This window comes from Leucoraja erinacea, chromosome 20, assembly GCF_028641065.1.
Source record: "Leucoraja erinacea ecotype New England chromosome 20, Leri_hhj_1, whole genome shotgun sequence".
Taxonomy (NCBI): domain Eukaryota; kingdom Metazoa; phylum Chordata; class Chondrichthyes; order Rajiformes; family Rajidae; genus Leucoraja; species Leucoraja erinaceus.
Window position 1 is genome coordinate 3113970 of NC_073396.1, and position 11315 is coordinate 3125284.

Sequence of the window (11315 nt, forward strand, 5' to 3'; positions counted from 1 at the left end):
TGCTGCTGGCAGTCACCAAAGATCTTATAGCGAAGCAAGATAGGCTGCTCCTGCTGAATGCAATGGACTGACGTGTAGCACGCTATGGAGGGGGGTCATGGGCATTTTCCACGCCCATTTTAGCAACCTGATCCTCCCGACCCGACTCGCAATGTAATCTTATAGCAGAGTTATAGGATCTTAGGTGTAATTTTGTTAGTTCTCACCTCTGTTAATTCTTGTCACGAATAAAATTTGACTCGGGTAATAGTGTTCTTTCTAATGTTTTTAACATGTTTTCTTTTTAAATGGTTCATAGGCTGTGTTTGAGCAGATTTTGTGCAAACCGGAACATAGCCGGCCCGACTGGACTCGCAGGGTAATCAACGTTGCGGGGAAGTTTTCGTGTGTGACATAGGGTTAGATTCTTAATTATGTTAGTTCATAATTCTCTTAATTCTTGGTAAAGAAAAAAGTTTTCTTCGCTCTAAGATCTTTGGCAGTCACGGCGCTGCCCCCATCACGTGGTGGCGGCGGCGTTGGTTCACGGCACCCCACGTCACGTGGCGCCTTACTTCCGGCGGCGTTGGTTCACGGCACCCCACGTCACGTGGCGCCTTACTTCCGGCGGCGTTGGTTCACGGCACCCCACGTCACGTGGCGCCTTACTTCCGGCGGCGTTGGTTCACGGCACCCCACGTCACGTGGCGCCTTACTTCCGGCGGCGGGGGTCAGTCAGCTGGAGGGAGGGAGACAAGACAAGATGGCGGCTGGCGAGGAGCAGCCAGTGTCGCCGAGCTGTTGCTGCCCGCCTTCCCCGGGCGGCGGCGACCACGACCACGACCACGGTGAGGACGAGCCGCGATGATCACCGCCCCCGACGTAGTGGCCCTGGCCCGCCAGGAGGACGGGGAAGGGGAGAGGGGGGAGGAGGAAGAGCGGCCGGCGCCTCCCTTCCACTTCCAGCCCCACAACCCCTGGGCCGGGGCCGCCGCCGCCACCGCCACTTTGCTGAAGGATTTCATTCTCATTTCCGAGTTTTCCGAGCAGGTAGGCCCTCAGCCGTTGCTAACCATCCCGGACCATGCCCGCGGCGACTTTGACCTCAACTATTTCTCTCTCAGGATCATGTCTGTGGATTACCAGGCCTCGTTCGTGGGCCACCCTCCCGGCACCAGCTACCCCAAGCTCAACTTCGTGGAGGACTCCAAGGTGGTGCTCGGCGACTCCAAGGAAGGAGCCTTCGCCTACGTCCACCACCTGACCCTCTACGACCTGGAAGCCAGGGGCTTCGTCCGCCCTTTCTGCGTCGCCTACATCTCCACGGATGAGAACAAGATCATGCAGCAGTTCCAGGAGCTCTCGGATGACTTCTCCAGAGCCTCCGAGTGCCTGAAGACCGGCAACAGAAAAGCGTTTGCCAACGAGCTGGAAAAGAAACTTCAGGACCTGGAGTATACCCGGAATGTGCTGCACAATGAAACAGAAATCCAGAAAAAGTCAAACGATAAAGGATATTACTCTTCGGTTGCGATAGAGAAGGCGAATGAACTCGCCAATGTGGAGAAATGTATAATCGAGCATCAAGATCTCCTGATGCAGATCAGAAATTATTCATACAAAAAAACGAGGGATGCCAGCTATTTTACACACGAGCCAGATAATGGTACGGAACATTCTGAGTCTGGGTTGGAGGAAATGCAAAATAGGGGCGAGTCGTCTGAAAAAAATAGTTTATCCGATGGAAGATCTTACATACCTAAATTTACAAAAACTAAATCTGCAAAATGCTTTGAAAAGAAACTGAAAACCCTGGAAGAACTTTGTGACAGCTACTTTTTTAATCAAACCTTAGAACAACTTAGGCAGGTGGAGAAATTCTTCAGGGGGGATGTATGCTATCTCCTTACCAGTCAAATTGAAAAGGTGCTCCTGCAACAACAACGGACAACTTATTTTCTCTTTGAAGACTCGCTACTCTTCACTGATGAAGAACAAGCTGAAAAAGAACAGCACTGTGAAAAACCCCTACCTTGTTTTAATCTTATCAATGCTAAAGTTTTGGACCACCCTTGTCTATCAACTGAAGCGGCAAGCTGTGATTCGTACAAGTCTTGCGTGGAGTCTGTATCCATTAAACTGGATCCTCAAATTAGCGTAGACAGTTATTGTGGGTCTATGTCTGATTCCGTTCCATTCAAAAGTCTCTTTGGAACTTCGGACTATCTTGAATTGGAAGGGAAAGAGAAAGGAAGTATTAGTAGTGGTGAAAGCATTGAGGTCCTGCGTACAGAAAAATCCTCCTCGACCCCAATATCATCCAAATCTGACAACCAGACAGACACGCAGCGCCAGCATCTGCACGTTGTGCAGCGGAAGTTTGTTGGTACTAGGAGGGCGAACAGCGAGGACAGCATTGAGGTACTAAGTACCACTGAATCACTGATACCCGAAGACCTGAAAGCCGCCTATCCAAATGCAATCCATGAAGAAGAAGCACCTTTAGAAAATGAAACAATTGGGCTGAGCACAGATCTTGTGGAGCCTGATGCAAATCTAAACCATACTAATGGGTTTAGCAACACAAATTTTGAAACTGGAACCATTAATTTCTCTGCGTTATCTGAGCCCGTTGACCCTTCTTGTTGTATTGGGAAAGAGAGCCCACATTTTAATAAGTCTGTACCTACATTTGTAACCGAAGAGTACAGGGATGGGGTTGTCAATGTTCCACCACAGCGCAGCAAAACCATCAGTCACCTATTCCACAGTGATTACCCACTGCAAGAAGGGGGAGGTGGATCGGATAATGCTGCAGATCAAGTATTCTCTCCCTGTGAAAAGGAATACAGTGATCTACCCGGTGCTGAAGAAATGGCTCGGCTTCCAGTGGATGAGTATTTGGACAACATGAGCTACATAAGTGCATCTTTATATTCTGATCGGACTCCATCTCCAGCCCTCCCAACCAGTCCGTCAAAGAGGCTCTCTGAAAGACGCAAGAAGCATTCGGGGAAGAATTCTCTGTGGTTTATACGGCAATATTCTTTTGCACAGCAGGCAATATTTTCACTGCTGTCTGGGCGGACCCTTGTGGTGGTTGGTGAGCACGAAGGGAAAGTCAAGAAGCTTGTCAATGCCTTGTCAATATTTGTCCCCAGTCATGGCAGAGGTGCAGATTCTGTGAAGCAATGGGTAACGCTTCCTTTGCACGTGGATGACTTGCAGACTTGGAAACTCATTGGACTTCAGAGGTGGGTGGTAAATATAAAGTATAACATGGTTATATCTCAGGAGCCGTTTACTTTGTAATGAATACAGGCCTGGCGATGTCAGCGCAATAAGACGGGCTTATTAATAGATCTAGCCGTGTGGTTTACAGCTATTTCATAATTGGAAAATTGGGTGACACAGTGGTAGTCTTGCTGCCTCACAGTGGCAGAGACCCAGGTTTGATCCTGACCTCGGGTGCTGTCTGTACGGAGTTTGCACATTCCCCCTGTGACCGTGTGGGTTTCCTCTGGGTGCTCCTGTTTCCTCCCACATTCCAAGGACCTGCAGGTTTGAAGCTTCTGTAATTTGGCCCTAATGTGTGGGATAGAACTAGTGAAGGGATGAACAAGGTCAGCGTGGACTCAGTTGGCCAAAGGGCCTGTTTTCACATTGAATCTCTGAACTAAACTAAATAAATTCATAATGGGTTAAATCATAAATGGACACCTTCAAATTTCATGCTGTTTGTATAATTCTACAGACTAAACACATTAAAATCAGTTATTTTGGGTACGTTAGATGATATTTTAGTCAGGGTGCAGTAAGTCTGCATGATGAAACTCATACCAAGAGCATGTAGTTCCCATTTTGTTTCCCTATGTGCTTGCTGTCAAAGCTCCAACTTTGGACAGTTTCATATTGAAATAAAGTCTGGTGATAGTGATGTAATTTCCTTACCAAAATAATTTGGGATAAAATCTGAAGCTATTGTACTAGGTAGAGTGATACAGCGTGGAAACAGGCCCTTCGGCCTGACTTGCCCACACTGCCAACATGTCCCATCTACACTAGTCCCACCTGCCTGCGTTTGGATCACATCCCACCAAACCTGTCCTATCCATGTACCTGTCTTTTTCTTAAACGTAGGAATAGTACCTGCCTCGTCTACCTCTTCCATACACCCACCACCTATTGTGTGAAAAAGTTACCCCTCAGATTCTGGATAGAAGGAATGGGCGATGTTTTGGGTTGACACCCTTCTTCAGCTCTGCAGCTTCCTCTGGCAGCTCGTTCCATATACCACCCAACCTCTATCTAGAGAAAGCAGCCCCCCCGGGTCCCTTTGAAATCTTTCCCCTTTCACCCTAAATCTGTGACTTTGAAATGTTTTAATTGTCCAACCTGCAATTTTTGTCCATTATTATACTTCTAGCTCACTGACTCGAAGGGCCAAATGGCCTCCTCCTGCACCTATTTTCCTATGATTCTTTTGGTCTGTTGATGCTATACTATGGTAACTCCTGTCAAAGATAGGAGCTTTATAACTTTAAAGCTTTAAAATACAGGTCGACCACCGATTTTCCAACCCCCCTTGGTTCCAGAGCCTTGCCCTTTTGCCAGACCAACATGGTCACGTAATAATAATTCTTCAATGTGTCTCTGACTTGCTAATTATACCCCTCCCTTGTCTCTAAAGCTCCTTGAACTGCTAGAAACTTAAATAAAACAAATACGAAATGTAAATTAAATTCACAGCAAAACTTGCATTTGTTGTCTGGGTGCCAGTTAACGGGTTGCCCTCGGAAGTCCCAGTGAGGGTTGGATCAGCGGCTGCCTGCAGGGTCGAGGCATCGCTTTCCCGGCAAGCTCACACCCACGGAGAGCAGAAACTTGAGCCGCAGAATAGCGAGCCCAGGTGAGGTTCGGCCGCATCACCTGGCCTTGGCGCCACATTTTGTGGGGGAGGGGGCTTCCGTACGTCGATGCCACCGAGTCAGTCGGTGGTGCCATTGGCGAATAAGTCCCGCCGCGGATGTCCCAGTGAGGTTGCGATCGACCCCCTTTCCCAGCCTAGGAGCCACATTTTCGGGAGGTACTTCCAGGGAACTCTCGTGATTTTGCCTGGATTAAAGAAGGTTCTGGACCATCAGCTGGCAAAAAAAAATTGGGTGGTGTACCTGTATATGGTTATTATCTTCCAAATTTTTAAATAAATAGGACTGAATTTGAAACCCACAGGAATTATTTAATCATAATAATGATAATTACTTTATTAACCAAGTATATTTTGCAACATACGAGGAATTTGATTTGCCATTCAGTCATACCAATAAAAAGCAACAAGACACACAAAATACATTTTAACATAAACATCCACCACAGTGACTCCTCCACATTCCTCACTGTGATGGAAGGCGAAAAAAAGTTCAATCTCTTCCCTTCTTTGTCTCTTCCGGTCGGGGGTCTCGAGCCTTCTGTGGACGGGACTATCTTGGCTCTCGTAACCGGTGGTCGGACCCTCCGCCTCGGGGAGATCACAGCTCTCCTGCGCCGGGCGATCAGACCCCAGGTTAGGGCTAGTCGAACCTCTTGCGTGTTTGGAGGTTCCCGACATCAGTCTCTACGCAAGACTGCGAGCTCCTCGATGGTGAAATCCGCAGGCCGCCGTTGGAGCGTCAATCCCAGGCAAGGAATCGGCTCCGACGGTAAGTCCACGTCCCCGCGGTGGGGCTCAAAGTCAATCTCATGCAAGCGCTCCAGCTCCATGATGTTAGGCCGCAGATACAATCTGGAAAACAATCACATCTCCGGCAAAGTAAGAGATTGAAAAAAAGTTTCCCCTGAAACCCTCCCCCACCCTCACATAGAACAAACCAGAGAAGATTAACACAAACTTTTAAAAACACACTAAAAATAACAAAACGAACGAAAAGACACAGACCGTCGGCGAGTCTGCCATTGCCACCCCGTGGAATTATGTGACATTTCTTACCTCAAAATGGAAGCAGGCTCAATTTGAATAACCGGAATGCGAATTTTGAAGAAGGGTTCCATCCTGAAATGTCACATCACCTTTCGGCTTGTACACGCTAGAATTCAGAAGATTGAGGGGGGATCTTATAGAAACTTACAAAATTCTTAAGGGGTTGGACAGGCTAGGTGCAGGAAGATTATTCCCGATTTTGGGGAAGTCCAGAACTAGGGGTCACAGTTTAAGGATAAGAGGGAAGTCTTTTAGGACCGAGATGAGAAAATCATTTTTTACACCGAGAGTGGTGAATCTGTGGAATTCTCTGCCACAGAAGGTAGTTGAGGCCAGTTCATTGGCTATGTTTAAGAGAGAGTTAGATGTGGCCCTTGTGGTTAAAGGGATCAGGGGGTATGGAGAGAAGGCAGGGATGGGATACTGAGTTGGATGATCAGCCATGATCATATCGAATGGCGGTGCAGGCTCGAAGGGCCGAATGGCCTACTCTTGCACCTATTTTCTATGTTTCCATGTTCTCCAGAGATACTGCCTGACCCGCTGAGTAACTCCAGCACTTTCTGTCCATTTTGGAATGTTGACATCTGGATTACCACTGAAAGGATGTCCACATTGCAGACACAGAATTTGTAACGGCTTTGTTTCTTTCACTTTTCTAGAATAGCTTCTCCTCTGGGCACCAGTATGCTGCACTCGCTGAATCGCTATAGACGCTATGTCACCATTCTGGACTGCGACAACAAAACGCTGCATTGCCCGCAGTATAAAGGACAGCTGATTACCCGAATGGCCGACCATAGGACTCAGATAAAGAGGGGCAGCACTTACTACATGCACGTTCACAGTATGCTGACCCAGCTCAGTTCCCAAGCTTTCCTCTACACCTTCTGCCATCACCTGCATCTTCCCATCGACGAGAGGGAGAGCGAAGATTCAGTCACCTGTCGCAGAGTAAACTTTTTAAAGCATCATCTGGGGCTGGTGAATGATGACAGCAAAATAGTGCAATACTTTGCAGAACTGATCAAGATGCACTACCTGCACGAACCTCCAAAGGGCTTGAATCCGCTTCTGCGGTTTCACTACGACCCTAGTGTGGTGTTTAAGATCTAATGCTGCAACTCTCTCCGATTCAAAGCTGAATTTTTATCACGCACTTCGGTCAGAGAAAAGCATGACCTCCTTCCATTTGTTTCTCCCTGCGATGTTGTACCATCACCCGTGTTGTACAAAAGGGGCAGCAGTCTGGCTGTGTCAAGTCATGGACATGTGAGCATTTTTTAACTTGCAGATCAATGAGTCAAACTATGGCAAGAGTGAATCAAGAATTTACAGATCTAGCAGGGCAGCACAGTGTGCAGCTGTGGAGTTGCTGACTTACAGCAGCAGCAATAGAGTTGCTGCCTTGCAGCGCCAGAGACCCGGGTTTGATCAGAGTACGGGTGCTGACTGTACGGAGTTTGTACATTCTCCCTGTGGCCACGTGGGTTTTCTATGGGTGCTCCCACACTACAAAGATGTGCAGATAATTGCAGGATAATTGGCTGGTAAAATTGTAAATTGTCCTTTATGTGTAGGAGAATGCTTCTGCATGGGGGTGATCGCTTGTCGGCGTGGACTCGGTGGGCCGAAGGGTCTGTTTCTGCGTTGTATCGCTAAATCTTAAGCGCACTGAATTACCTCCAGTTCAGTATACAGGATCATATTTCTAAATGATCTAACGCGTTGGGTAGGGTGAGAAATGATCTGAGGACAAAGCACGAAGGAATGGGATATACCCAAGTGCATGGTTAAGGCGAGTTTTTTGGTATCTTGTTCCATTTCCTGCTATCCTAGACGGGATGGTGTTTGACGTGGACTGCGTGCTGGTAAGAACTAAACCAAATCAAGGTGAACTAAGAGGCTCAGAAACATCACCCGGTGATCTATCGTGTGTTACACCTCCATGTTGCTGAACTAATACCCAGTGCGCGTCTGCATTTTGGCTAATTTCTGGGTGATAGGTTGCGTTGCGACAATATTGTTATGAACCAGATTATCTGTAGTTGTAAAAGTTGTGAATAGATCCAAAGTGGATCTTGTCCAGAAAGTAAATTCAGCTTTTTAATATGTCCAATCGCTGGTGAAGGATTAGAATGATACGGCTGCGTACATTGTAGTGTTATAGCAAGGTTTTCTTCATATTTGACATTGTTAATGTTTAACGGAGAAAATCCACGTTACGAATGGTCGGCTACTTGCATGCTGTCAGGGTGGCCCCAAGTTCCATACGGGTTTCCCATTGCCGGCAGTGGGAAGCCTAGTTTACAAAGATAACTATTTCCGTAGGTGTGCGTGGGGATTAACGGAGAGGAGGGGATGGGGGAGAGCTAGCATGAAACACATCTGTGTATGTCTGCACCGGCTTTAATTGTTGCATTTGTATCAGGGTGTTGCAATTCCCCCTTGATGTTCCACCAGCGTTTCCACAAAGCTCAAGGGGAAATGAAACTTCAAGTCTTGCAGAAATTTGGATTTTAAAAGGGAAAACAAAAATAGCTTCTGACTGGTGATTGTTCATGGCTTGCTGTAATTGGGGGAAGAAATGGCGCGGTCTACATTGCCACACGACAAATTCTACATTTTGCCAATTGCAGCGAAGATGGGAATTAGAAAGTTGGTTTTGCCGTAAGAACTAAGGAAGGGAATTAAAAAGAATCATTCTGATTACATTTGCAAATCTTCAGGCTATATATACAATTTGAGCCCCCTGCACTTCCACTTGTGTCTTGATCAGGAACATTGTGTCGAAGCAAATACTCAGCAAGCAGATAGAATATTAATCTGCCTCTCTTCCTTACTCATGCTGGAGATGTGACCTGGTCTAATTATTAACACCGCCCGTAGGCTAGTTGAGACGCCAAGTTAAAGCAATGTCTGCTTACACGGATGTAACGGCCGAGAGAAGTTAGTAGTCCGTGTTTCGTAAACTTTCGTGGATTATTTTAGAACGCTGAGTAGTTCTGAGTAATCCGGTCACACATTTCCGAGTCTCTATGGTTGGTGCTCACGAAATAGCATTTTATGCGGTCTGCACTGTGAAAGCTCACGTGGAAAGATCTCCACTGTGTTGGCATGATGCAGACTGTCCTGAAATATCCCCACAAAAAGGCAGCAATTTAACTTGGGCTATCACCGCAGGCACAGAGCAGCGTACTGAATTATGTTCTCCAGAACCTGCACGATAGCTCAGACCGCAGTAATCATTAACAGGCTGTGAGGTCTTTCAGTTGACTATGTAAATATAACTTCGGCCATCAAAGATTGGACCTTAGGCCAGGTGATGGGATGGATCCAAAGAATATATTTGTTCTGAATGATGGGTAAATTTGAAACATTTGTTCATAAGCTGATAAGAAATCCAGTGAATGTGTTTTTAGCCAATATGGCATGATCATGGTATAAACTTGCTCAATATATTGGGGAACCCTTTATTCGCCCAGCCTGTGTATTCCATTAGTAATAACTGCTCATTTAAAGATAAATTTAATTCCGGCTGGAAGGTTTTCTATTTATTTTTTCAAAAAGAACATTTTGTTCAGATGTTTAAGAAAGAACTGCGGATGCTGGAAAAATCGACAAAAATGCTGGAGCAACTCAACGGGTGAGGCAGCATCAATGGAGTGAAGGAATAGGTGACGTTTCGGGTCGAGACCCTTCTGGAAACTCAGCGGGTGAGGCAGCATCTATGGAGCGAAGGAATAGGTGACGTTTCGGGCCGAGACCCGGAAGGGTCTCGACCCGAAACGTCACCTATTCCTTCGCTCCATAGATGTTGCCTCACCCGCTGAGTTTCTCCAGCATTTTTGTCTACCTTTTGTTCAGATGTATAATGTGAAAATTTGTTTGCACTAATTTCATGTATTCTCCTTGCCCTTTTCCCACCCAGCTGAGAACAGTTGACACTAGCCACTGTGCAATCTGTGCATGTTTGCAACTACGAGTGGGGATGAAGCCAAATGCTAAGAGTTACATTCATACAAAGTGTTTCTTTTGCACATTTCCCACCAAGGTGAGGCCGGGGGATTGTTCTCGAGTTTTTGTCCCCTTTCCATGACCTGCTGAGTTCCACCATTCTCTGGCTGTGGCCTTAGACAATAGACAAGAGGTGCAGGAGTAGGCCATTCGGCCCTTCGAGCCAGCACCGCCATTCAATGTGATCATGGCTGATCATCCCCAATCAGTACCCCGTTCCTGCCTTCTCCCCGTTCCGGCCTTGTCAGGAGAGGGCTTGTTGCTGGGACAAACCTTTCCAGATTCGCCAATGAAATATCGGGTATCATGCACAGTAAGGTTGGGATATTTGGGATGAAATGAGCCATTGATTGACGTAGAGAGTCAATGCTTCAATCCAGGGTGAAGTGACCCACAAAACTCCGATATATTTTGAACACTCCTTTGAGACCTGTTAGCCCAATAGCTCTAACACCCTTTGGCACTGATTAATTTGAAAGCCTGAAGAACAATATTGCACATTGCCGATGTGGTCACAGTTCATTGTCTAACCATGTAGAACCTGCCAGCGTGTCCCAAACAACAGGTGAAGTTATGGGTGCAAAACATGAATTTCTAGCCCCTACCAGATTGATTTTGATTCATTGATGTCATTTAATTTCTTGTATAATGTGACCCATTGTCAGTCTGTCTTGAGAGGTGATCTTGGGTTTAAAAACAAGGAATTCCCCACCTTCCCTGTCAGCTCGGAGATGTCTGCATGTCACGTACAGATGTAACTGCATGCAGAAGCATGTTATTTTCATATTGGCGCAGTGTATTTTAAACCTTGCCTCAAGGTGTCCATACGTGTGACTGAAAACACTTTACAAGTAGGCTTAGAGAGCCTGTAACTATATGAAGTGATGGTGTGCATGGAAAATCACCCTCAAATATGAATATATGTTCCAGGGATAGAATTTAACAATGTGGTTTCTAAATTCTTTAAAAATGCACAACGAACAATGAATAATGTTGCTTGTTCAGAACTGTAATCACTGGTGAAATGAAGTTAACAAATCCTACTGCCACACGGCATCGCCCAACACCGTGACATGGGGTGGTGGTGGGGGGGGGGGGGGGGGGGGGTTGAATCAGCAGACCAAGATGGCTGGAAACCAGGGACTGCAGAGGCTGGTTAACATAAAAAGACACAAAATGTTGGAGTAACTCAGCAGGTCAGGCACCATCTCTGGAGAACATAAATAGGTAGCGCATTGGGTCAGGACCCTTCATTGGACCGATTGTAGGGTGGGGTGAGGGGGTAGAGAAAGCTGGAAGAAGGGTCACGGTCCGAAATATCACCTATCTATGTTCTCCAGAG

At 46.5% G+C, this 11315-nt stretch overlaps 1 protein-coding gene across 2 annotated transcripts; it reads left to right on the top strand.

Moving 5' to 3' along the window:
- Nucleotides 1-659: 659 nt before the first annotated feature.
- Nucleotides 660-11065, top strand: smcr8a (Smith-Magenis syndrome chromosome region, candidate 8a). Of its 2 annotated transcripts, XM_055651011.1 has the most exons (3): nt 912-1029; nt 1104-3233; nt 6619-11065. In XM_055651011.1, exons 2-3 carry the CDS (start codon nt 1108-1110, stop codon nt 7070-7072), a joined length of 2580 nt encoding a protein of 859 aa, XP_055506986.1. In that variant the 5' UTR covers nt 912-1029; nt 1104-1107; the 3' UTR covers nt 7073-11065. The 2 variants fall into 2 exon arrangements, with proteins under 2 accessions (XP_055506985.1, XP_055506986.1); XM_055651010.1 differs by having other exon boundaries at nt 660-3233.
- The last annotated feature ends 250 nt before the right edge of the window (nt 11066-11315 follow it).

Bases quoted from the DNA above. Each gene is read 5' to 3' on its own strand.
- smcr8a (XM_055651010.1), top strand. From the start codon at position 844: ATGATCACCGCCCCCGACGTAGTGGCCCTGGCCCGCCAGGAGGACGGG. The intron at 3,234-6,618 runs GTGGGTGGTAAA...TCACTTTTCTAG, and splicing joins AAACTCATTGGACTTCAGAG to AATAGCTTCTCCTCTGGGCA.